This window comes from Nesoenas mayeri, assembly GCF_963082525.1.
Source record: "Nesoenas mayeri genome assembly, chromosome: 3".
NCBI classification, from domain to species: Eukaryota; Metazoa; Chordata; class Aves; order Columbiformes; family Columbidae; genus Nesoenas; species Nesoenas mayeri.
This window is the reverse complement of record NC_137544.1, coordinates 111,708,902-111,736,372: the sequence shown is the minus strand read 5'-3', so window position 1 is coordinate 111,736,372 and position 27,471 is coordinate 111,708,902. Positions and strand designations below refer to the sequence as shown.

Sequence of the window (27,471 nt, the reverse complement as noted above, 5' to 3'; positions counted from 1 at the left end):
ACAGGAGTTTTAGATGCCTAATTCCTGATGACTTTTCTGAACTTGTTGTTTGATCTCCTTTCCCTATAACTAGTTTTACACCTAGCAGTAACCATGGTATGTACCTGTAAAATAAACCACCTTTGTAGCATTGAGTTTTGAGCTGATACTTAAAATATCTAATCCAGGCTTAGTATTACAACATTTATTGTTGTAATTGTGTGCCCAAATCATAGACAAACCCTGGCTGCTTTTCTGATTACTCCAGATGGATGCAGTAGGTTCAGATGCTGACCTTGTTTTTATGTTTCACTGCAGACTGGTTACTTCAGATGTAGCTTTTTACACTGGAAACCTTCAAGCTCTGAAAGGCCTTAACAACTTAGACCTAAACATGGCTGAAATTTGGGAGCAGAAGAGGTGATAATCCACTGCGAGCAGTCACTTGGCTCTGACAACAGACCGACTTTCTTCTAAGCAGCGCGATGCCTGTGAGGTGAATACTTAAGACCGGAGCCCAAGAAAGGGCACTATTGATAGTTGGGGAAACTAGACTCAGAGTGAGCTGCAGGGAGTGATCTTTTCAGTGTCCTTCAGCAAGAAACAAGTGATCAGCTGTCTGTGCAATGTTTTTTCATTCTCTCTGGAAACAGACTCAGGTTTCTTTGGACCAAATCCAAAAGAACACATAGCTGTAACACAGCTGTAGTTGTCTAGAATGCTCTGTATATCTTTATATTAAAAAGATGCTTTGCATTTCTTCTAGTGCAATGAAATTCACATGGTGTCCTACCTTATTTAATGATGGTACAACATAAAAATCTTGCAGTTGGAACTCTGTAGATAATGTTTTTCTCTATGAAACTATGCTGTTCTAAAATTTATTTTTTTACAGAACTTTATATAAATAAATGTCTTTTGATTGCTGGCATATAGGATTCAGATTTGTTAGGGAGCAGTCCTGTTTTTTCACAGCTGGGCTCTAAACTGCCATCTGAAGAGATGATTTCTCTAACAAATTGTCAGCTCCCTGAAGCCATTACCTACAGGACAGAGTTGTGAAATGATCATTTTAACAGTGGGCTTCTGGTGGAATTCAAAGGTAACAACAAGGCTGGTGTGGGGATGGTTTCCCGCAGTCACCCACCCAGGATGGGGCATCGCCACTGGCAGCAGGGTCAGGACAGGGCCATTCAGGACTTTGCCAATTGCTCCAGAGTTCTCAAGACACAAAAGCAGTGTGTATAAAGACAGAGGACACAATAAACAAGGCAGGAAAATAAAGTTTTTAGGCTGCTTATAAAAGGTTACACCATTAAGGAAGGTGCAACTGAAATTAATTTATTGAAGAGGTTTTTTAATACTACCTTTTAAGACTGGATGCTGCCAGTACTAAGGAAAAGTGCCTGTGTATTTCACCTCACACCTCTTTACCTAACCATAGTCTGAGTGCCTAACCCTGTGCCGATTATGTACAATGGAATGGTCTACTACAGTGTGTGTGCGCGCCTATGGTTTCTTCAGACAGGCATGCTTATCTGTTAGCATAACAGATGTCATTAATTGTCAGTCAAAATAAAGCTATAAAATCACAGTTGTTTTTAAAGACCAACTTCTTTAATGATACATACCAGTGTTATACTAAGCTTATAAAATAAAGTTGTCTGCATGTAAATACAAGAGAAACATTAAGAAATCAATAGTGATCAGGATAGGGATTTCGATTCCTGTACAAATTTAGAAATGACTCAATAGAAGATAAATTAACATACACGGCTGTGACAATATGAACATGGGTGTAGTCACTGTGATCCATTTATTGAAAAAAGAGGGCAGATTAAGATATCAACAGGAAATCTAGTCTTAAATGGGATGTGAAAAAGCAAACACCACACGTGGATACTGAGGCATTATTCTCAAGTATTAGATTCTTTGGGCAAGTTTTGAACATCAACAATTCCCACTCTCACAATACAGAAATGGAGGTATGGACAGTCTTACCCCAGTATCTTGACGTACAGTTGGGATAGGACATCCCACTTGCAGGTTGTGGGGGTTAGAGAGCGCTAGAGGTCGGGATGTTTGTGAGCACATGAAATACAGGGGTTTTTAACAGCCCATTTAGCAGTAGTGAAACTTTTGGTTTTCAACTGTGCCTGCCACTTATACTTCATAAAAAGTCACATGAGTAGCTAACTGCATTGTCCCACATGTATTGCTTCACAGCTTTATTTCTGCAGTTACAAGCAATTCAAAACTACTACATGTTAGAGGCAAGCCTCTTAACTTCTTATCAAAGAAGATCTGTCCATCTTACCTCAAGACAAACAGTATTGCACTTCAAGGTTATATTAACTGAGTTACAGAATCTCTTTAAGGACTGAAGCATTACTTACGCACATCCATGGCGCTATGTGTCTGCTTAAAAAGATAAGCAAGAGAAATTAATTTAAAATTAATACTGCAGGGTACTGTGAAGATGACAAAGCATAGGCCCTCTGTGTACTTATATTTCTAATGCTTTAAAGGTTCTTCCTTTACAAGGCTGGTTCAGCACAGCAGCCTACAGAACTGACCCTGACTCAGTGGTCCAGGATCCGAAGATTGCCAGATACAATTTTGTTCTCTAGTAGAGCTCCAGCTGGGATGTCAATTCTGTCACCATGATTTGCAATGATGATAACTGTTCCCTGGATTTACAGGAAAGAAAACAAGTGATTAGAAACTTTGTATCAACTGTTGACTTACAATGGGCTAGAGTAGTGTTGTTCTGGAGGACCAGTTAGATGTCAGCTGTAACAGCCAGATCCTAGATGGATTTAGTTGTATTGTTTCTGCACAGACCTTTTTTTTTTTTCCCCTCCCACAACAAAGATTTTAAGCAATATTGAAAACACTGTAATTGCCAGCATACTAGATACTATCAGCTTACAAGCAGAGTTGATGCCTTCTTTGAAGATACACGCTTGCTGTAAGCGCTTTTATCATGTCTGCTTGCTTTTAGGTGGAAAAGCATTACCCACATCAGTATGTGATGGCAGAGCTCACCATGTGTTTGCTGTAAGCAGAGCTCACCCTTACAGCTGTAAGGCAAATATGCAGAAAGAGCTGGGGACAGATGCCTGTGAGTGTCTGATAGTCCCCTAAGTGTTGGCTGTTGCAGCCCCACCTTGCACTGGTTTCTGTCAGCAGCTAAACTGGCCTAGACTGCTACAGGACCACGACAACAATCTGCTGGATTGGCCAGATCCTAAGGAAGAATTTGAGAGAGAAACTGATTTGCTCGGCTCCAACATTTACTAATAAATCAAGAACCTCAAACTGATGAGAAACAGCCTGTGGCTATGAAGCCGTTTCTGGGAGGCGTTCTGTAAGGCCAGGCAGTAAGTGCCTCGTAGAGCCAAAGGCCAAAGACATAAGCATTGTTTTGAAATGAGTCATGAGGTCTGTGGTGGTGTCAGGATTCACAGACAAACCTCAGCTCTCCCTGGGACTGCACAGAGAAGCAGCTCTAGCAGTCACACCTCACACTCCTCCATAAGGATCATTCTTCATTCTTGTCCTCTGCAATCCTTAGGCTGGTGACTTAATTCCCAGGAGCGCTTCCATGGACTGTGCTTAAAGGCACTGACCTAGGCAGGATCAATTACCAAGGAGCAGGGGTGCTTATTGCAGGAGAATACTGCTCACACACTCACCTTTAATGAAACATTCTTCCCAAATGTAACATCACCTGAAACCGTGAGATGATCCAGCTCCAGCATGTCTGGAATACTTTCAAACCTCCGCAGGTAATCTTGAACCTTTTGGAGAGAAGGAAGAATAGAGACAGTTTAAAAACAAAAACATCTATTTGTGGATTAAGACAAGCATGGGAGCTTCCTGAAAACTCCTTTCGGGGATCATTGTGGAATCTACATATGACAAATACAAAAGTTGCTACTTTGAAAGCAACATGGTATTGTAATTTCTGTCAGGGATGACTGAGGAGCAGTAAGGGTAGTATCACACCAAAGCTGGGCAAGCTCTAGAGAACACACACAGCCCAATTCACTCTTTCTTTTCCTCAGCTGACAGGGTAAAGGAACACCCAGCAGCAGTGTGACATTATGCACATATGTTGAGTAGTTTGTATTCTAACAGTTCTTCACAAAGAGCAAAAAGGAATGCCCAGATGGCCAGAGGTAGATAAAAACCTCTCTGTTAACATATGTATTGCTATGGACTATGGTTTTTATTCGAAGAGATAAAAACAAAGTATAATGATAGGAGTTTACCTTTGTGAAAGAACTTCCCAGTTTGACAAGAGGCACTGTTGGAAATTCACGCTTCTCACTCATTGTTAAAGATCCTGCATTAAGGCTGTACAAGTTGGACATCACAAGCAAGAGATCTGACGTGGTCTTAACAGGCAGAAAACGACTACGAGGTACGTTTATCCCCAGAGAGTTCTCAAAACTTTTAATAGCAGCACCAACTGCAGTCTCCAACTGGATAACATTCAAGCCTCCATCCAGAGTCTGGAAGAGAAAACCCAGGTGAACACAACCCGCAGGTAACAGCACTCAGAACTAGAGACGTCAGAGCTCTGCATTTACTGACAGACCGGCTCCTACTTGAAGGCAGCAGTCCCTGTCTCATTACCTAGAAATAAAGAGTTCTTTTGAGTCCATTTCCTCTAAAATCTTCCTAGCTGATTACCTTTGGGTTAACAATGATCTCCATGTCAATAGCATTCTTCTCTTGCAGCCTTTTAATCGCAGACAGAGCAATCCACAAATTGTTGGTATTGAATATTTTGAATTTTGACACAGACTTGAATTCATCCACGTGTGCTTTTGGGACCTGAGCTATCTCCACCAGCCTCAGCTTGTTTTCATACTGTGTAAGCGTGCCACCCTGCAAAGGTCAAAAAAGAACATTTAAGTCCTGTTCATGAGATGCCAGAAAAACCCGCCCCTCATCCCAAGCAGATACACTGTTTTGTTGGCATTTAAAGTTGAACCTCAGTGAAAACTTGTGTTCAGCTACCAGGTTACTAATTATAGAGTATGTTTAAAGTACAGTCAGAACTGTCAAACGATCATCTTCCAGCACTCCAAGACAGTTAATTATTTTTGTGAAAGTTGTTGAGAATCTTTTGCAAGTGCTGCTGTTATCAAAAATCACATTCAGCAGTACTTTGCTGGATTACAGAGCAAAATTAAATTAAATCTAATAGTTCTGTATTGCACCACTTACTAGAGAAACAAGTGGTACTTCTGTAACCCAAACTGCATTCTTACAGTGCACTTCTGTGGGTTTATAGGACTACGTCAGAGCTTTCTTCATATTTAACGAATACAGAGAAAAATCATGTTTCCTCCCCATTCTCTTATTTAAAAGAACAGGCAAAGTCCAGTTACCTGACAAATTACCACATGCTAGAAAGATCTGATATGTGCTATAAATGTCTGACAAGGTGTCAAACCTGGACTCTGTACAAAGTCAAGTGGTCAGGGCAGGAGCAGATCGGCAGCCGTGCCAAGTCTAGTTGTGCAATGCACACCTTGATAGCTGGGTGAGTGGCACAGGCAGTTTTCAGTCCATAAAGGTAAAAGCGCTGTATCCCACCCCTCAGAGCTCTACTTTAACCATCCCCAAACTTCTCCCCTGGAAGTGACAGTCTGGAGAAGGTGTTGAGGTTTTGACCTGCAACCCACAAAAATCACTTGTGTGTTCAGCCATCGGTCAAGTCCAGGCTGTTGCCCAGAACCTATGTCAAATTTGCTCCATGAATCAGAACTTCATAAAGTTGCTGATTTTGTGCATCTCAAATTAGGTCACAGCTGATGTGTTAAATGGTGCCTAAAAATAGCTGTAAGAAGATTTAATCTACGTCTGAAATGAATTCAGACGTAGAAGAGACAAGGGGCTATTTTCACCAGCATGCCAGGCATTCAGACAGACCTGCACAACCACCTCCCTTTACCTTCACATCCGCCCTGGTTTTGTTGGTGACTTCCATGACAAATTCACAGCGTTTTCCATTGGGTGGGTTCATGAGGTGGTTAAGAATGTAAAGGTCCACAGTGGCACCCAAGTTATCTATATTGGATACAAAAATATATTCCTTCCCCTCCGCAATGAGGTTATCCAGCAGACCAGAGTTATAAAAACTGGCGTAGATGTCTCCATGGCCTGGGGGATACCAGCACTCCGTGTTCTCTCCTGAGTAAGATACATCCTTGGCTATTGGCAGCAGAGTTTCCTTGTTAATTCTGGGATACCTGGGAAGTCAATGGGTTTTGTTAAGTTCTCGCCAATGTCAGACTAGCATAAAGAAACACAAAATACAACAGTAAAGGTGCAACTATATGGGCTTTTTCACACAGCTTTTGAAGCTCTGCTTTCTTGATCAGTGTAAGTGTTCTGAATTGAAAGACCCATCCAAATACTGGGCTGTCACTGAGAAGCAACAGAATGCAAATTCTCATTCAAGGATTTAAAGCCACAGTTCTGCGATAATCCTGTAAACCAGCTTGCCCCTGGCACACAGATTCAGAGCTCACCAAGCCCGCCTCTGACTCCACCAACCACTTGAGAACAGAGTTTGTTCTTGATAAGGAAGCCATGCTCTGCTGCCCTCCAGAGACCAGGCATCCAACAAAGCAAATTCAAGAATCACGAGGCCAGCATCCGGCACACCATTATTGACGTGCTTCTTGGAACTGTGCCCTCCTCTCCCAAATTTTAATACGCTGCTTTTGACTCTGCTTAACACCCTCACATCTCAGTCTTTCAAAGAGCCTCAAAATAGCGACTGAACATGGGCACAGAAGACCATTGCTACCTCAGCATCTCAAACCAAAAACGCACACCATCTGGGCTACGCAGAAATGCAAGGTAGCTTTTCCCTTCACCCCAAGTGGAGAAGTTTTTTGATACCTGCTTTGATTAAAAGTATATATCTTCACACGGCTGTGACTGTATTTCTGCAAGATTTTCTTTGTGTCGTCATCAGTGTTGAAGGAATTCATGAGAACAAGAGGAACATCGGTGTTGTAGGATTTGTTTAAATGCTGAGATGGGAAAGAAATGGTAAATTCAGAATATATTATTAGCTTTAACTCTGACACCTATGATTTTGGGAGAAAGAAATGAGATAAAACAGACTAGAAGTAATAAATGCATGACATAAAAGAGAGATGCTTATGCCAATGCAAAGGATAATAAATCAGGTAAAGGAAAACAAATCCTTGTGAGTAGTCAAGTCAACGTAAGGCCCACATTAATTAATGTATAACTAATCTTTCTTTTTAAATCTGCATTGAGATTTAAAATTTGAAAAGCACGACACCACAAAATGATTATTTTAAATTTTAGGCTATTGTTGATTACAAAAAAGGCATTTTTTCCCCCAGATTACTGAAGTCTGTCAGAGTAAGGTTTCAAAACTTTCTCTCCACAGTAAGCACTTGAGCCTTTCTGGCAGGCTACGAGATGGACAATAGAATCAATGAATGTTACAATGTTAATTACTTGTGCATCTGTAAAATGGAGCTGAAATACACAAGAGCATTTCCATGTGGACAGCACAGCAAAGGGGAAAAAAAACAAAACACAACAATGAACAACAGAAAACGTGACAGGATTCCATCAGAAATAAGAGTGTACAGGAAAAAAGATACTTCCATGAGTTCAAAGGTTTGTGTGTCATGTTGCCCTCGTCTGCTGGGCAGCATTTGGGATCATTAACCTCCAGTGGTGTCGGAGGCTTCTGCAATGACCCTTTTAAGAAAGTACCCATAACACCAAAGGATTAGGACAGCATTAGTTGTATATAAATTTAAGGGTAGTATAGAACTGTCAAACACACACAGGAGGGTCACTCCGCACCGACACCACACCAAGGCAAAAATTTTTGGAGCTCCAGAAACACTGGAACAGGCACACCAAATTTCCTACTCTAATGACCACGTCATCTGCTGTAAGAGGAATATTCTGCATTAAAAACATAAGCTGAAACATCCTCTCAACACCAACAGATGTTCTTTTCTCTTACTTTTCTTTCTTTAGAGGAAAATGCCAGCAATCACTTCCAGCATGAGAGTTTTAACTGAACAAGGAATTCAGAGCTGCTGTTAAGAGCTTTGTTCTAATGCACATTTAAAAAACAACAAAAAAAGAGCTTTTAAAAAGCTAAGCTTGGATTTGCACCTGCAGGAGTCAGACACAAGCCCAGGAGTCAGCCACACCAGGCTGGATTGCTTGTGTTTCTTGACACAATCACCACCGCCCAGGTTGGTGCGCACAGAGTGAATTACTCCTCTGCAAACATGCGTGGGTAAGAGCTCCATTGCCAACTGTTCCATCTCTTATCCACGTGTGCACACCACTAATGCCCGTTCTTTCCACACAATTTTCCAGCACCAACGCTGCACCCGGCTCTCATTTCCCTCTCCTCTCCCTTTTGGCAAATCTCCACTGGGATGTTTCTTAAGGGGTCATACAGGAGAAGCCCAGTGTCTCACTTCCTCTGGCACAGAAAAGCGATGCTTTATCCCAAAGTACAACTCTGAAACCTGGCAAACTCAGTGACAGTGGCATATAATATAAAACAAGAACTGGATCCCAACTTCCCCTTACCCCAAAAATGCAAAACCCGTACAACCACTTAGCGGGCTTTGCTTTAATTACGATCAGATTAGTCAAGGAAAATACTTCCGTATTGGCAAGAATTTCTGCTCTAGGTGGGTTTCAGATTTGGTCCCAGCACCCAGGCCCCTCAAGTGTCTACAACAATCCTTCAAAGCCCTTCAAAAGTTACCTCAATCTGCTGAACTGTCAGATCCAAGAAGGTGTTCTCATTCCGCACCCCAATAAGACTTTTTGGGCCTTTACAACCCATGCTCGTGCCCAAGCCGCCATTTAGTTTCACGACCACCAGCTTGTTCAAGACAGAAGCGATGTTATCGGGCAGTCCTCTGGCCTTTATTTTCTCATAAGGCTGGATCTGCGAAGGAAAAAAAAAAAACAAGAAAAAAGCATCAGTCAGACATTTCAAAGGAAACTGCTTTCTCCCAAAACCCTGCAAGACTTAAAATTTGGCAACAATAGCCACATTTATTTGTATGATTTATGATACTTAAGATTTATGACACTGAAGAACATTTGCAAAATTAGTTCTACCATAACCTGATGCATTGTAATACAAACAGTCCAATGTGTTACTACTCTTCCAATGGCACACTACAAAGAAGAAGAGTTCCTAGTTCTTATCCTGCTATTTTCTGAATGTGTTCCTTCCAATCCCTAACATTCTGTGATTCCATGTTCATCCAGCTCACATGACACCCTACAGAAAGTCTTCTACCTGCCCATGGCTGTATCCTACAGGCTGACAGAGTAGTGGCTGCATTTGGGGCTAATGATGGAGAGCAAAACCAGGCTTGTAACGACAGTGTGCCTTGCATTAGGCATTACTTGCCTCCTAATCCAAAGCACCTAAATCAAAGGAACAACAGTAACAATGCAATGATAAATATCATGCCAAAACTGTTAGAGCAAAATCAATACAATTACCCTTTAGCCTTCTCTTCTAGAGATTTTCTTTTGGAAAAAAAAAAGCCTTGGTGTTAAAGTGCCATGGGTATTCTAGCTGTAAGAAAATGATTTTAGTTCTGATAAGGGGCATGTAAGATCCACAGCTGATTTCCAAAAACAAATACAGAGTAGTTCTCAGAACTGTGTTTGCTTCGGGCAAGTCAGGCTGGGGTTCCAATGGAAACTTGCATTGCACTGGAACAAGAGTCATACATCTTACTGGGATGTGTGGGGGTAGGGAGGAGAGTTTGCACAATTTCAGCATTCCACAGGCAGCGGAGTAGAGCAGATCCCTTGCACTGGGGAAATTCTGCCTTACGCAGAATCTGGAAAGCTTACGGTACATATTTAAAGATAAGATCACTCCACAAGTTACAGCATAATGATTAACTAATCTCTGATTACTCAAAGAGTGGAAACTGGCCCAAGGAGGAACATCTCAATGCAACTGCTTAAACTCATTCAGTTTAGAAAAAATTCCCAGTGCGTAAGGTACATACTCCAAAAAAGCAAGCGATTAACTTAACTTGAAAGCCCTACTTTCTCACTAAAATATTTTTTACTAATATGAAAACATTAAATACAAGAATAGCACCATATTATCTGTTGAAACACTAGCTGTTGAACATTAAAAATATATGTCAATGTTGTGACTTAACTTTTGGCTCAGCAGGCAGTGTTACTGGGGAACAAGACAAATTTTGGTAGTTTTGTGATGTGTACCCATCAAAACAAAGAGATGCAACTAAAACAATGAGGCTTGAAGCGTAAGCCCAGTAATTATTTTCTTTTAATGTGATTTCTAAAGCTACACTCTGTGCAAATGCCAGGAACCTTGCTGCTTGTTTCTGGCAGGTACTGAGAACACAGGCACCCCCAGACTATAACTGTTCCCAGGAGAACAGGTAACATCCAGACCTGCTCAGGACCCTACATAAGATTTAACCACCACATTAGATAGAAATGTTTCCATCTACCTGCTTTTAACCCAGTTCTCGCATTCCTACCTACCAAGTAAGTTCAGGCTTAATGTACTTCTCCATGTTTCAAAAGCAGTAGAGGTTCCATATGCCAAAGAACCCTGAGACCATGTTAGGCGTAATGCACAGACTATCCTCAGTGTAAAATTCTCATTGCATTCAAGATAAATATAATGTAGCTTGTAAGTGTAAGAATTAAAATGAAAATCTTAAGTATTTAAGCTACTACTTTCCAGCTAAGTCACAGACATGGTAGTTGAACAGGTTTTATTTCTCTTTCTGCAGACCAAAAGGTAAACATGGAGTTATCATGGCTCAGGCAGCAGCTGTAACACAACCTCTGCTGCAGTCACCTGCTAACAATACATTTCTCCTTAGAGAAGAAAATTAACTGATTAAACAAAACAGGTGATGTTGGCATGCTATTATATTTCCCATTTAATCTGCAGAGAATGCTAGTCATAGGAACAACAAACTGTTTTATAGTCACTGATAAGCACACAGGTTTGTCAGTAAAATCTGCAGAGATAGGTGAAGGACAAGGGGGTGGAAACTTGCCAGCAAAGGCTTTAACTTGAATGCTGACCTTTGGACAACCAGAACTTCGATTCCCAAAAATTTACCTACGTCACCACAACTCGATTCACACATCTAAGAGAGAAAGTTTTCAAACAAGGTTTTGGGAGGGTCCCAGCAGTTTGACAGTAGGTGTCTCAGTTTCAACTTTGTATCATAAGATTATGAAATAAAACACAACACTTAAACAAGAATGCCTTACTCAAGTGACCCAGGCAAAAATTACGCTACATCAAAATGATGGCTCTAGAGTTCTGCTACCTTGAACTGAGAATTAAAAAGAGCTTTCTTACTTGTTAACTAGCTGGTTAAAAAACAGCACTCCAAGACCCTTTATTAAAAAGGCTGACAGCTTTAAGTGCGTGGCTTAACTGATAATGTCACAACTCTTTATGAATAATTTATGCAAATCCCTATTATAGGCCAAATATGTTACTGAAAGGTATCTTATTTGGACCACTTTGCTAGGGAAGCAACATGGTAAAGCCTCCCCATTCCAGCTTTCTCATGTGAGGGTGTGACAGCATTCATTTTAGGCAAAAAGGTTCTTTATCTAGCAGTATCAAGAAATCAAACAACTGTTCTAATCACAAATACGTCTTCACCATTAGTCACACAGTGTCTAGAGATAACAGGATTGTGCCATGTATTACTCCAAGAAACACAGGGTACAAAATACCATGAGCAGAAGGGAAACATTAGTCCATTTTTGCCTTGCTTTTTTCTCTCCGTGACCACTCCCAGATTTACTGGCTATGATCTCTGGCCAGCTGCAGCCTTCCCCCATTCTCCCTTTTCTACCCCAAACCCTGGCACAGCTTCCTGCCTCCAGGCTATACATTCTGCTCAATTGCATCATCTGAAGGCGAGAGAAGGTTGAAATATTAAATACAAGAGACAACTGAGGTTGATAAGAAGGAGGAAGGTAGAAAATAAGGTGATGGCTAGAAATGAATGGAGTCCCAGGGCAGAGGGGCAAAAGACCCTAAACCAGACCTGGAATAATGAGAAAACACAAAACAAACTCAGTTTTCCAGTAGAAAACTCTGTTACAGGGCTTGGGCCTGAGACTTCACAGAAAATAATAGTAATGCCCAGTAACACAAATGTAAATCTATTAAATTTTACCAAAATATTCCTCTGCACGTTTTAAATTTAACGGCAGCATTTTAGAAACATCTCCACAGTCCTGCTTCAGCAAAGGCTCAAAAGATGCGCAACCCAGGATAAGCAAAATCAGGAGTATCCAAATGTGGCTCCAGAGCTGTTCAGGTGTGACTGCGCCCTGGGATACAAATCCCCACCACGGTGCAGCCCCGATGCCCAGCCTGGCAGCAGCTCCCAGGAGGGCTGTGGTGGGATCTGGCCCTACACCCAGGTCTGTCCTGCACGGTGGTTCTGCACCCTGGGGAGCAACCACCAGCTCAGGACCATGAGCTGCCCCAGCAACACCTCTCTGAGGTAAAGCACTTAAAAGATTGTTTTTGTTTTGTTTTTGGTTTTTTTTTTGGGGGGGTGCCTGTAAACTTAGGAGCTCAGTATCCTTGGAAATCTACAAAATGAGTTTTGTTTGGGTGTTAAGGCAGCAGTCTGTTGTTATGCCTCTTTTTAATGCAGAAGATGAATCCATAAACTCTAAACAGCCCATAAAATTTTTTTTTAAAGTTTAACTATACTCAGTTTTCTGTTAAATATACAGAAACATCTGTACTCATATGAAGTTGTGATGTTACATGGGGAGGATGTAAACCATCATGAAACAAACCAGTAGCTGTTGATTTGGTTGGTTTTGAACCTGCGTGTTCTCCCCAAAGATGTGCAACACAGCAGCCTTGATGGTCCCTGCCCCTTACAGGGGTGAAGAGGGAATAGAACCAGAACCAACCTCGTAATGGTTATACTACTTCTTGTACTTATACTACTAGGGCTTGTACTCCTACTTCCCCCCCACCAGAAGTGGTGGGAGATGGAAGACAGGAAAAGCCAACTCAACAACAGCAGACTAGGTGTGAGGTGAGAAACCAGATCTATCCATCTGTGAGATCTGAAGGAAAAAGTCCTCCTGGCTCTTCTCCGTGTAGGGATGGCAGGAACCTCCATTTCTATATGCATTCTGAAATAATGTTCTTCCTCCTCTGTGAGCAGAGCTTGCTCTCCATGGCCCTGAGCTCTGTTCTCATCAACCAAAAGTTATTAAGTTACTCATATATGTCACTTGCATCTGTCCTCGTTTACAACGTAATTCTGCCACATGCCACAGCTCTTGGAAGAACACCAGGATGAGAAGGTTACCAAGCTGCAGCAGCTGTAGCAACCTAGATAAACATTGTGTCAAAGCCACTTCCTTAATACTCACATCCACCACCCTCAAAAAGGACCATTTCAGATTGCCCACACAAGCACTTTATGTTACACAGGAACACTACAGCCCTTCATCACTAATCTTACAACTGGCAATAGGGTTATTCAGCTAAATTAAAGACAGAGAAAGCTTTCAAGTCTGCAGAGTTGTTTTATTTATAATTTAGCTGAGAAGCTCATTTCTTCCAGGAAGTCAAATGCAGAGAACTAGGAGGCTAATATTTAGGGAGAGGTTTGAAAAATAAATAAATACATACATAAATAAATAAACCAACAAACACCAAAAAACACGAAACCAAACAAATAACAAAAAAAGAGCCAACCAAACAAAAAACACATAGAGAAGACACAAAAAACCCCACCACACCACACACAACAACAACACAGAACACATATGCACACAGCTTATCATATATGCATGTGCTGTTCGTACACACAAGCATACTCTTTGAACTAGGGATGGCTCCCTTGAAAATATTAAGAGATGAGAGTAAATAAAGACTAGAAAAGTCATCTGCTTCAGATTATACCTGCAGTACCTTTCCTTAGTTGGACAAACAAGCCAGATTATGAAGTATACTCAAAGGGAATCTTCACAACAAAAATTATGTCACTCACATAACTGTGCCTCAAGGGATTTCTCATCAGCTGGCCTGAAAATATCATCACTAAACACTGGAGGTTTATGGCGCTTGTCACCAATAAACCAAAGTTCCTGCATGGCATGCCATCCATAAAACAGAAGCAACTGACCTAAGCAAAACACTGCACAAAGACAGCAGCAACAACAGATCAAGCAATTAGTTACCAGCAAGCAGTTCTGCAACCAAAAAGAGGCACACGCCAGACTGGCCTTGCATCAGTGATGCCTTAGCATCCCCAGATGTCTCTGTTCATGCAACAGAGCACATCAGTGTGACTGAAATAACACGTAGCAAAGCCAGGGCAGCAGCACTGCCCGCTGCGATCAGAGTCATCTGTTAAAACAGCACCCACCACACTTTCTGTGTGAAGACTTCAGCACTCCCAAACAGGACCGTGTGGCAAATAAGACAACTTGATCTGTTCCCCAGAGCTTTGCCCCAGGCAGTCGAGGGCAGGACGCTCCTGCACTGGCACTGTACTGCCACTCGCACTCACCGCCATGAGCGTTTTCAGAGGCTATTAGGAATTAAGCAGGTGTGAGGGAGAGAATCTGAAGGTCACAGAAGCTGGTAATGCCTGGATGAAAACCACAGCAACAGGTTTACATGTCAGATCTGGCCATCGACTCACTGCAGATCCAGAGGACAGGACAAGTCAAAGGAATCTTTAACAGAACAGGACATTTTTTTCATTTGAGATTTATTACTATGTGGAAGCTGAAGTAGGATGGAGAAAGTGAGGATACAAAGAACTGCACTATTTCACTTCCAACTGGAAACGGCACCATTTTCAACAGTCATGCCAAGCTCTCACAAAGAGAATTTAGACCTCAAGTACTACCTTACAACAGCTATGGCCATGCTAGACATGAATAACAGGGGTACATTCTGTAAGCTTGAGGTAAAATTATTTTCATGCAGGAGAACTGAAAGTCCTTTGCATCTCATGAATCCCTTTGCTTCCTTTTACCCTTCCTTTCCATTAAAAAGAAGGCTACATAAAAGAAAATCCTTTAGCAATCTTCTAGATATCATACAAGGATCTTTGATATAAGCAGGTTCGCAGAATGTTAATATGCAAAAATCAAACGGAACTGGAGCTTTTTGATCTAGTGCAATCCCTCTCTTATTCCAAATGCATATCCGTTCAGGAATACCATCTGTTCATAGTTAGTTTATTCTATCCACAGTTCATTTATTCTGCTGTATTTTCAAGAGGAAACATGCAGAATAAATGAGAGAGGCAGGACATGGATACAGCGTTTCAGTGTTGCAGGATGCATCTGAACAAACTATAGAAGGTAAAAGATCCTGAAGTTTACCAGCATGGATTTGTCAGAAAGGCAGGGACAGCTGATACAGCGCAAGAGGTCACGAACTTCGGACCTGACGCAGATATCCAATTCCAAGTGCGCACCGAGAGGAATTAGCACACATGCACACATACTCCCAGTTCTTATCTAAAGAGAGTGCTGCCCAAACTACTATGCATTTTTAACCCTGTAACTTCACGTATCCCTACGATCCCTGTACTCACAGACCCTTACCTCCCAAAGGTCAATACTGAAATTAGCCACCCAATAGTCATGGCAGCTACAGGCTGTTAGCATCAGACCACTCACCCCCTGCCAAAAAAAAAAAAAAAATATATATATATATATACACACACACATAAAAGAACAAACCAAAACAAAAACAAACAAACAAAACACAAAAAACAACAACAACAAAAATATCCCACCACACCACAAACAAAAACACCATAGCCACACAGTGCTGCCATTTCACAGAGGACATACACAGGAACTTCATTCCAAAGCCCCTTAAAACTTTTCAGGAACAGAAGTATGCAAAAAGCAGAATCTTGCTGTGTTTTGTCAACAGAGATTGTGTTCAGGCTAGGTAGATACATTGAAAAATAATAGTCCTGCTCATTAACGAGATGATAAACAGTGATTTTAATGTACTGTAGGTATACCAGAGAGCTTAATGATCAATTCACTACCAACAGGATCTACAGAGATGTACACTCAGTGCTTGGCACAGTTTGGCAGAGAAATGTGACTAGATCCTCTCTCTTTGCCATCACTGCCCATCCGCAGTAAGGTAAATACCACTCCGTATTAGACTGCAAACAGATGTAAAACATTTAGGTTCAAGTAACTGAGTGGGATGTTGAGTCACACCCATAACGTTCAGACACCATCAGAACAGCCAAAAAAATTATTTTGACTTTCAAGTCTCGCTACGTTCTTCTTGCATCACTCACAACACAGCTCTCCAAAAAGAAGGTCCGCCACTGAGTTCAGGGCCAGATTGCCTTGAAATCTGCTGCTTCTGCTAAAGCACCAACCACCCTTTAATGCTCACGCTAACATGCCTGAAACTAGCTTAAGCAGAAAGCTCAGAGTAACGTCCTGATGAAGTTAACAGTTCCATCCAGGCCCTCCATCAAAGATTTAGTTTGTCAGATGTTGTATCGGCTACAATACAAAATTTCTAACTCAGCCTCGTTAAACATTTCAGTTTCTTTTGGCATAAGCATTGTAAATGACAACTTGGCAATGAAGCCCTGGGTCTTGATGGGTCTTTAATTCAGAGAATAACAAATGTCAAGAACTCAAATTCAAGCAGGATCCTTGCAGCATCAGGACTGCTGGATGCCAGTGCTATCATCTAGCAGCTCCAGTCATGTGCAGGCACTAATATGCAGAACCACCGCATCACCTGTGAGCGTATACACAAGCATAAGTAGTACTCCACAGTAATAAAAATCAGTTCTTAGTCTCAAGGTTTGGAACACTAGACTTGACAAGTAAGTGCTGATGGGGAAATCCTTCAGGAATAAAAACGGGCAGGAAAGAGACAGTTTACAGACACATGACTACAGCATCACTCATTTGACATGTATCTCAAAACGTCGGTTTGGGATTGTTCTAAGATGACATATCTAGCTTCTTTTGGTTTTGCAGACAATGGCACAGAAGTGATTTTCAGAACAGTTTGCATGAGGAAATGTTAGGAGTTTGACTAAGATTTCAGAAGCATACTCTTACTGCAAGAAGGTTTGGAAGAGTTTGTTAGAGACAGACAAAAGCAGTATCAGGGCTGTCATAACGGGTAGACAGGAAAGGAATACATCCATATTAGTCAACATTAGTCAACAAGGAAATACTTAAGCAGCACCAAGGGACAGTTTTGGAAATAATACCACATGAAACCTTAAAATCTGTTTCCAGAGTTTAATATTAGGAAGATGTTTTGATTTTGAGTAAGAACATGACATTCTTTCTTTTCCTTCATGGTATAGTTCATTGAGATGACAACTTGAGCTGCAGACAACAATCCAGCCACTGGGGAAACAAACCTCTATCAGCCAAGCTCCTTTAACATTCGCACTACTTCGGATGCTTTCTCTACATCCTAGATGAGGTTTTCCATTGCTATTCTGAGGTTAACTTGATCACTGCATTTCCCTCAGAGAGTCCAGAAGGATTTTGCTATTGCTCCCAACTCAAACAAACAAATCACTGCAATCTACATCAACAGAAGTAAATTACACTTGCCACACCCACATTCTTTACCTGGTATCCTTGCTAATGGGCACTTTAACTACATATATTTTCTTCTCTGAAGACTATAACAGCAATGGGTCCTAAATATGCCAGCTATCATTTTAAGCCTTTGGACACATGGAAACAAAGCATCTGGGAGGAAAAAGTCAGAAGTTTACCAATACAGTGTGAAATGGGTAAAATCTTCTGTTATTCTTGTCTGGAGCTTACAACTTGCTCATCCATCGGTATTAGTTATTACACTGAAAACATGGAGGTCAGAGATTAAATCTCCCATTGCAGAGAAAAATGGGGGCATACTACTAGACAATAATTTCTGTTTCAGTGCGCTGACAGAAGCCTTTACTTGTTAGTAGATACTTCAGTAAAGAACAAAAAACTGCATTCAAAGAACAAGTAGAGTGGATAACACATTAGATGACCCATAGAAGTCTGATCAGAAATCCTGCTCCTGCATAGCACAGTCCCATGGCACGGGGCAAAAGCCTGAAAACACCCTTCTCACTTAACCCAGAACTCAGAAGTACCTCATGTAAAACAGAAAACAAAAAGACAAAACCTATAAATGCAATAAACTATTTGGGAACCTTTAAGCTGTTCAGATAAAAAACAAAGCAAAACAAAACCACACACACCCACACAAACAACTTTGGCACATTACTGGATGCTTTTACTATATATATATATATACGCACATATGTATGTGCATGTATATCTTATATACCTTCACACCTGCACATATATACCTAAACAGATACTTTGAGGTCTATCAGCTGAAGATTACACATGCCAGAATACTCAGTGCTTTGGACTCATCAAGCAGCAAACCAATTCTCCAAAACAATCACACTGTGGAGAGTAGGTCACTGCTTTCCAGGCCATGATACATGTAGTGCAAGATTCTCAAAAGCAGCTGAGCACCGCACTACCTCATAAAACAAGGTTGTCCAAACAGGCAATAATACATCACTTGCAAGATCACCAACCAAACTTCCAAACAAGACTTGTGTGTACCATCCTCTGTGCGGTTCTAACAAGATCAAAAGGAGAGTACACTATGAGTTTTTATAACTAGGAAAAAACTCAACTAGAGCTGAACAAAAGCACTCAGAGGAAATCTGCATATATTCACAGATGGACACCTGTTCCAACATGAAGGGTTTAGAGGGGAAGTCAGACAAGGAATGGTTAAAGTCACTTAGTTTGTTCAACTATCAACTTATCCAAGGAATCCAAAAACAAGACATCTTTATTATGAAGTGAAGAAGGCATGGAAAGATGTTTGTTTTCCAGGTATTTCTCCCTAGCTTTCTTCTGTGACATTTACCAAGCATGATTACTTGATTTGGGGTTCGTGTTAGGAAGTAAAATTTCCTCCAAGATTGTGTATGCATCTCACCTAAGCCAAAGTGACCAGCGACCCAAAGTTGCAGGAGTCTTACTGCTTTTGGTTTGTTTGGTTTTGTTTTCCTTTTTGTTTACTACATAGCTAACACAGATGAGAATGAGCTAGTGCAGGCCATAAGGAAGAAGAGGGATACTCTTTCTTATGTTGTCCTCCTTCCCACCTTATGTGACCTTAAGTTAGACCTTTGTCTAACTTCTTTGGGTTTTTTTAAACTGCTTGCCTTGCCTGGGAATCTCTCATCAGCCAATTTCAGTGCCTTGTCATAACTCTCCTGTTTGACATTTGCTCCCAGTGTCCTACCCAGTAATTTTCAGTCCTTTACATAACTTGAAAGTTTTTCCACTGAAGGTGTGCAAAAGTTTAAAAATAGACAATAGCTCTCCCTCTCCACAAAGGAGCCTATTCACTCGCATCAAATTCCTGTCATTTAATCCCAGGCCTTATCTTGACACAGAGAACAGTTTATTTCTTTCATTGTTGCAACTACCCTTTTACATATTTAAAAGACTTACCACTCCCCAGACTTTCACCCCCTCTAGACTAAAAGCATACCCCTTTTCTTCAGCCTTCCTTGCAAGTCACGTTATCTAGAACTCAAATTTCTCACCTTGGCCTCTTTATTGAAGGTGGATTTTTCTCCCCAAAGCAACACTTCATTCAGTGTTACAGTACAGAAGAGAGAGACATCACACATTTTTGAAGTTAAAAGAAAACACTCAACCTTGAAAAAACCCTGGACTTGCTCTAAAACAGCATCATTCTTCAGCACTTTAGAGAGCAGCACTGCATCTCTTCTGGAAGTAACTAGACAGCCTGCCTTTCAGTTGCAAACAGAGCCTCAATTGAATCACCACAGAGAGGCTAAGAGAAAGCACAAATGTGTGAGGATACAGAAGCCCTGCAATATGCCAAGATCACCACTCTGGGAAAAGCAAAGATTTGTAGCACAACTACTGTGCTAGTTATGAAAGAGTCAAAAGACAGCCCAGGGCCATAGCTGAATCAATAAAATGGGGTTAGGTTTAATAGGAAGTGTTTATTTCCATACCAAACAGTGCTGGTAAAAAAAACATTTAGTGCTTTTTCAGCAGCAGCTCAAGTGGCAGGTTATAAGTTATAAAAACATACCTGACGTTAGAAAATTACTCTGAAAACCCTCACTTGTTTCAGATTCCTCGCTTTTACTGAGCCGCTATAGATTACAGAAGTTGCTAAATGAGCTATATAAGCCAGCCCACTTGCCATATGTCCCTTTCAAATTATTGAGCAGAATGGATTGCTGGAAACGGTCCCATCTGACACACTCAACCTCCTTCCATGCGCAGGAGAGAAAGGGGAACAACAAGGGTCCTACCTACTTCACCTCTACCACAAGTTACCATTTACAGCAGAAAAGGCACCAAATGGTAAGATGGCATCTGCCCAATTTTGTTCTCCTGCTCACGGAAGAGCTAACAAAATAACAGCAAATAACTTGACACATATGTTATGCAGGACCTTATGTTCATGAACACATACAACGTGTCAATAAATAATTTTTTTCCAGTTTGAATCGAAGGTGTTGTCCGACATGATTTTACAGAACCATGGCAGTTGTATTCATTCTATGGGCAACTACATCATTTGATACAAGTAGCAAATCAGTTTTATGTTCTCTACAGACTGTCACTTCATTGCAACTTACAGAATCTTCTGGGGGTCTCTGAATCTTCCCCCAGTCCACAGATGGTCCCTTTTCTTGTAGGAATCTATGAAATAGCTTCTTAAATCCTTCCAGGTCCTTCTTAGCATGCTACAAAGAAGAAATACATTAGTTAACACTGCTATTTAATGCATACCTATTCAATCACAGAAGCATTTCTACAAAATTGGTGTACAATCTATTCAGAAGAGCAATTTTATCAGCACTGAAGCAGAGACATGCTAAAATTCAAGTAAAATTCTAAAAGGTACCAAAAGCTCATTTTCACTAAAACTCAAGATACAAAACCAACTTGGACACCTAAAAGACAAGTCTTTAGTCAAAACCATAACCATCAGAATTTGGCCCAATCTGACAGACAGCAGCTTTACCCTTCCTTTCTGTAATCCATTAAAGATTACACAGAACCTTTAATAACTAAAGATGATTAAACACTTAATAATAACTCTGTCACCCAGTTTATATGGAAATGAAAGTCTCCTGCTGCCATTGTCACCATGGTATTCTTCCACACAGAATCAGAGCAGGTCTTCAAAATAAGGATTGCAATATTCTGTGATTTGCCTCCCTGTATAATTTTTGCCTCCATTTCCTGTATCTAATTTATCACGCTTTGAGTTCTGTCCACATCATATGCCTTACCTCTAGCTCATTTGAAGGTGCGGTTGCAAGTATCTTATCAAGTTCTACTTTCATTGAATACTCCAGCTCTTGTCGAATAACTTCCTGAAACTGTGAAGTGCCAGCTTGAGACATTGCTTTGCTGAAATCTTAAATAAAAATACAAATATGGGTTAAAGTAAAAAGCAGAAAACTTACTTAGACTACAAATAGCTTTCAATTTTCCTTTAAAAATTAATAAACTCATATATCTAGTCTCATTTTATTACTGTGCTAGACCTCCAGGAATATAACTTTTTTGTTCTTAGTAACTTGGAGGACAGACCTTAAACTGGGGCCACAGAACAGCAACCCTTCTCTTGAAGCTCAAGAATCCCAAAAGGCCAATGATCCATCTCCAGAAACATCCAAAAATCCACCGCAGTACACTTTTTTGCCAGACAGCCAAAAAAATTCCCATCCTACCACATCAACATACTTCAGGAAGTAAAAGTGTGAAAAAGCTTTTCATTAAAAAAATTCTTTTATGTAGAACATTGTGATTGAGGGTATCCTTCTGTTCACATAAGCAAATAAAAACATATGCTTTTATTATTTATACATTACACTTTCACACGATCTTCAGTTTGTTCCAGTAAATATTCCCTTATTTTATCTTACTATTATTTTCACACTACAGCATGCATTTCTGTTACTAAGCAACCTAGAAAATTAGTCTGTCTATCACTTCAGCATTTGTTTTGCTTTTGAAAGCAATAAGCTCCACAAATGTGAAAAAGAGCAGATATACAAATGGTTTATATAGTAAAGTCCACATCATAGAAAGAAATGGGAAATAACATGACTTTATTTTCCAACAGAAAGCACTTGAAGTGAGTGCGTTCACAAAAGATATTCTAAGTATGTTCGCTAAAGACCTCGGTAATTTAATTTCTGCCAAATCCCTTCAGTAATCGCTTCTCCGTAACACAGAGTGATGTATTGCCAAATATAGCTGGATTTTAGAAACACCATGAATACTAGTGCAAAAAGGGACAGGAAGAAACTTTGCAAGTGAACAGAGTGATACTGCCAGAAAATATTGGTAGAAGATGGACATGTGTTTAAAGTTCACTTATTTAGAACATGCATTAAAAGGCTATTCTATCGAGAGGGTCTAAGAAAGCCAGAGGTAGTTCATTTTAATACCATTTTTATTTTATTTTCTTTTTTTAAGCAAAGTATTCCACAGCCTCAGAGTCAGTAACAGTATCTAATCCTTGCTTTGAAGCCCACAGAAGCCATTTTCCTGACTGCACTGTTTTGCAGGTAGGGGAGAGGGGAAAAAAAAAAAAAAAAAAAAAAGATAAAACAACAGACAAGTGCTGCAGTGCACATACTGTGTGTAGTGCATCACAGGGGAAACACCAGTTCAAGATTAACAGTACAATGCATAATAGGTTCTTTTTTTAATCAAATGCTTCATTTAGTAGTAAAAACAGGTAATAGTTGAAAGTCTGTTAGGCATATCTTTCCAGGTCAAATATGTAAAAACAGACAGCTCTTAGCACCTCCTCCTCCTACAGTAAAATGAAGAGGTTTATGGCAGCTTAATACTTTCATACCCAACTGCTACAAGTCCTGTCTTTTCATAAACACATTTTGGGTTGAAACGCGGTCTAAACTTCCAGAGAAACAACCGAAACAACTGCTAGGGGGATACTTTCATACATGTAATACATGACTTCTGTTACAGCAACAGTGGCCATTTCTCACAGATCATCAGCCTGTAAAACATGTGACCCTCCCAATATGATGCAACACATCTCAGAAGAAACTCTGAAAAACATCAAGTATTCAACAGAGACTGTCATTTGTGCTGTTAAGCGCATTTAGGTTAAAAAAGAGACAGCGAGCAACCTTCCCAGGCTACCATGTAAGTAGGAAAATCTTGTTCGCTCATATTAGCCAAAAGACTTGAAGCTACCAGACAACAACACTTGGAGATTAAGTAATATCACAAAGAAATCAAAAGAAAAAGCCACCATAAAAGCAAATATGTAATAACATTCCGGGTTTGTTTTTTATAATATTATACATTCTCCATGACGTAATCAGCAAACGCAAAACACATTGGATCACCCATGTCCTTGCAGAGAAGCAAAGCAAACCTGTTGCTTTTTCCAAACACCAAGTGCCGAGCACACAGACCAGCCAGCTGGAGGGGACATTCCCCCCCAAAACCCAGGCTGGCAAAGCTACCAGCACCAATGGCTGCACCCTTTGTTGGCAACTGAGGATATTTACGTTTTATGTAGACGATTTAACACCTATTGCAACCACTCAGTCTCATTCAGATTCAACACGCTAGGGCACAGTTGCTCCGAGAGAGCAATGTTAGTGCTATTACTACTATTATTATTTTGAGGAAAAGGAAAGGAAGGACATGGCTGGAGTCCCTAAAAACATGGGTTTGTCTGGTGCAGGAAAAGTATCTATTCTGCATACATGAGAATTTGAATACTGTAACTAAGCAGCCAAGAGAAATAGCAACCCAAAGCTTTTCTGCTTTTAACATGCCACTGCAAGGTAGAGGCTTTCAAGCATTTATCTTAAGAGATGTCCACCAGATTTGTACTAGATAGGGATCTACAGCACTCTCTGAAGGCTCTCCAGAGCAAGACCACAAGAACAGCATCGGTGCATCTGCTCCAAACTTAAATGAACTTGGCACTCGTTCCCATGCTGCTGCCCCTCAGAGTTCTTGGGCAGAAGCTGGTGTTTATGCACCCCAGCCTATTGCTAGCAGAAAGACAACCACAGCCCTGTAACGAGCTACTGTTAAATTTAACAGCACAAGTGAAGGTTTATTTCCCTTTTCACCCCAGCAATGAGGAAGTAGAAAGGCCAGTGCAACTGCATATCTGAAAGCAATTATTTCCTACGGACAAGTAAAATTTCCTCAGGCTATAACGAAAAATAGTTATCATGCCTCTAAAAATCAGATGGGAGGCAGGGGTGTTGGACAATGGCAGGAAAAGATTTCCAAGGGTACATGTGGCCATAAACTCCCAAATTATTTATAAAAAGAAATGCCTCTTCCAAGCTATTTTGCAACCAAAACCTCCTATTTCAGCCTAAGTCCACTTCTATGGGATCAGTGTTCTTGAATGTCCATCTGAAGGAAGAAAAGAGTGGGATAAGGTAGTGTAAGACTCTGGGGGGAACAGCCCACATAGGAAATTGGCACAGACATGATGAGCATGACTAAATAGTTGAGGCTTCAGAAAACATAGGACTTTGCAGAAATGACCACCCAGGATATCTTCAGCAGAAAGTGCTTCCTCATGTAGTACAGAAAGGACAGTGGTGGTGTCTGACACGTGGGAAGTTTCAAACCCTCCTGCCCCCACTGTTATTTCTAGCACGCTTTTGTGCTTTGCTCTCACTGCTAACCTGCCCCCTGCCCTCACAACATGAACTACAGCACATGGCAGAGTATTTGCAGATTTACAGTACATTACTTTATAACTGACATATGAAAAAAAAAAAAACCAAAATATGAGAAGTCAGATCAAGCTAATAAAAAGGTTATCTTACGCTACCAGAAACAAAATAAGGGACACAAGAACAGAACAGCAGTGATACCTTATTTAGGGGTATTTCCTTTCTGTCGTCCCTCTTACTCTACATTAACAATGCAGAATGCATTAAGATTGGTTAATTTTGTTCATTAATTCACTCAGGAAAGAACTTCAGTGCCTTGCTACTCAGCATACAAGGACCCAGCAGAGGAGGGAGTCACAGGAAAGTCAGACAAGAAGTCTCCTCTCGAGAAGTCCCCTCTCTTGTGAAGAAACTGGCAATCTTTTGTGCTGAGGCTTATAAATCTTAATTACTTTTGCAATCTAAGTAACTATACAGAAAGACCAACAGCAGAAAATTATTTAGGCCTACTTGAAGCCAGACTACTTGCATAAAAATCAAGAAGGGTAGCCAGCGAGTTAAAACACGAAGCTGAACTCTAAATGCTCTACCCTTGAACTCTGTGCTGAGGGTACCAAGTGAATGCCTTAACCTCCACCAGCTCCGCTGAAAGTTCAAGGCAATTTTTATCCCTGACAAGGATTAAAATCTCTTTAAATACTGACAACACATAATGATAAATATTATTTTGTTTGATTTTTAGAACTGAACATACTCACTCAGCCTTTACAAACATTTTTATTTTCCTACTACTAGAGACAAAATTTGTCAACATATGTTGACTGAAACACACATGAAGTGAAACCTGTACACCTGCTCTCTCCTTAACAGATGAGCATGTTAGCCTGAGCTAACTCAGAAGTTTGCAACGTAGGAAACAGTTCTTTCCAGCAGCACGCACCAAGATTTTACGTGTTACGGTCAGACACAGTTGGACTTCTCAGTCTAGTAGCTGATCCTCATGCTAAAAATATCACTGGACTTCGGCAACATGTTTTAGTACTACAGGTCTGATAAAAGAGCACTTAAAAGGTGGTTACTTTTTTAAAAAGCTTTTAGGATTCTTAAATTCTTGGTTATATTTTAAAAACTGGCTATGATCTTTACACAAGTGTCTCCAGCTTTCAGTTTCATAAATAATAGCCCATGCCTGCAAGATGGCTACCTTCAGCAGTAGGCTGAGATAAGCCAATTCCATTTAAAAATTCAGAAGGCATTTTCGTAATATATTTTACAGCAAGAAGGGGCTCATCTCAATAACTTTCAGATTGGCCACTTGAGCAACATGAGTGCGACACTTCCCTCTTTCAGCTCCACATTTTGCCCAGGTGCCACAGGACATTTGCAGATAGTTGGTGGATTTACACAGCAAGTATTGCACAGTCCTGGACGTCCACCGGGTGAGTGACAGCGATTTCCCAAAGCCTGCGGAGGCTCTCTGTTTTCTGCAACATCAAAGTTCACATAGGGAAAGACCTACTCATGTTCTTTCCACAGGTGGAGTTACATTTGTGGATAGGCCTGCGTGGATTTATGTTAAGGAAACCTACAGGCACAGATTTCATTATGAACAGCACACATGCACCATCAGGAATATCCGAAAGAAAACTGCCACAGCAATGCACCAAAGTAATTTTTCCTCCTGAAATGACCTCTCGTAGGCTGGTTCCCTGTTTCGCAATTGAGGAATCTGAAACTCAGACCACGTACACCCACGCTCACACATGCAGAGAGTAAAGGAGAGTGCCTGAGCCTACTGGGACCAGAAAACGCCAAAATATACCCCAGGCTATATAAAAAAAAAAGAGTGTATGCGCTCGACCTCAGTGCTCTTTCTCCCTCAGCTTTAACAGACCTCGCAGTGAAGAGGGGGGAGATTTTCACTTGCAAGATGTCCCAGTGCAGTCCAGGTCCTGCCCGTGGATGGGAGCCCTGCCGCTCCAGCCGCCCCGTTTCCCCGTGCGCCGGTACCGCACGGGAGAGCCGCGCACCCGCCGGGGGACCGAGCGGGGTGCAACCGGCCGAGGCCCCGCTGCCAAATCACCAGTAACACTCTAAGGAAGCCCCTGCACCCCGCAACGGGGCTGCGATCGGGCTGCTGCACCTACCGCTGCTTGCGATACCGGGCTACTGGAGAGAAGAAGGAAAGAAAAATAAAAATAAAAATAAAAAAGGAGAGATCTACGTATACAGAACTGAAGAGCCAAAAAGCACAATTACAGAACACGCCAGCTTACCTTTCGCAAAAGACGACATTTTCGCTCTTTAATAAAATAAATACTTTGCTCTTATAAATACAGACCGGGCTGTCTTTGGGGGGTTTCCGACCCGCAGCCGGAGGGCAGACTGCCGCCCCGCGCCCCTGCGGAGCCTGGCCAGCGGCGGCGAAGCGGCGAGGCGGGACAGACGGCGGCCCCGCTGGGATCAGCCCTCCCGCCGCGCTGGCCCCTCAGCCGAGCAGTCCCTGCCGGGCCGGCGGGCGGGAGGCAAACCCCGAGGAATTTAAATTTCATCAATGAAAGAGGCGGACCCGCCGCGCCCCGGGTTTCGCCACCCCCAGCCCTTCCCTCCCCTC

General features: G+C 41.3%; 2 protein-coding genes across 3 annotated transcripts in view; one reads left to right on the top strand and one right to left on the bottom strand.

Moving 5' to 3' along the window:
- The window catches only part of VPS54 (VPS54 subunit of GARP complex), a 51,134-nt gene extending 49,593 nt beyond the window's left edge, over nt 1-1,541 (top strand). The window contains exon 24 of the mRNA XM_080342287.1: nt 298-1,541. Coding sequence (XP_080198413.1) covers nt 298-403 — 106 coding nt within the window. The 3' untranslated portion in view covers nt 404-1,541. The remainder of the gene's footprint in view (nt 1-297) is intronic.
- Nucleotides 1,542-1,654: 113 nt separating this feature from the next.
- UGP2 (UDP-glucose pyrophosphorylase 2) lies at nt 1,655-27,471 on the bottom strand. Of its 2 annotated transcripts, none has more exons than XM_080342243.1 (10): nt 26,752-27,471; nt 21,453-21,580; nt 20,793-20,900; nt 8,789-8,974; nt 6,907-7,040; nt 5,951-6,248; nt 4,681-4,878; nt 4,257-4,499; nt 3,678-3,782; nt 1,655-2,669 (listed from the first exon to the last, which is right to left on the bottom strand). In XM_080342243.1, exons 2-10 carry the CDS (start codon nt 21,564-21,566, stop codon nt 2,562-2,564), a joined length of 1,494 nt encoding a protein of 497 aa, XP_080198369.1. In that variant the 5' UTR covers nt 21,567-21,580; nt 26,752-27,471; the 3' UTR covers nt 1,655-2,561. The 2 variants fall into 2 exon arrangements, with proteins under 2 accessions (XP_080198369.1, XP_080198368.1); XM_080342242.1 differs by having other exon boundaries at nt 27,134-27,471.

Coding starts and splice junctions, on each gene's coding strand:
- UGP2 (XM_080342242.1), bottom strand. Junction 7,041..8,788: donor TGACAGTTCAGCAGATTGAG/GTAACTTTTGAA, acceptor TTCCCATCTCAG/CATTTAAACAAATCCTACAA. Junction 2,670..3,677: donor GGAAGAATGTTTCATTAAAG/GTGAGTGTGTGA, acceptor CTGTAAATCCAG/GGAACAGTTATCATCATTGC.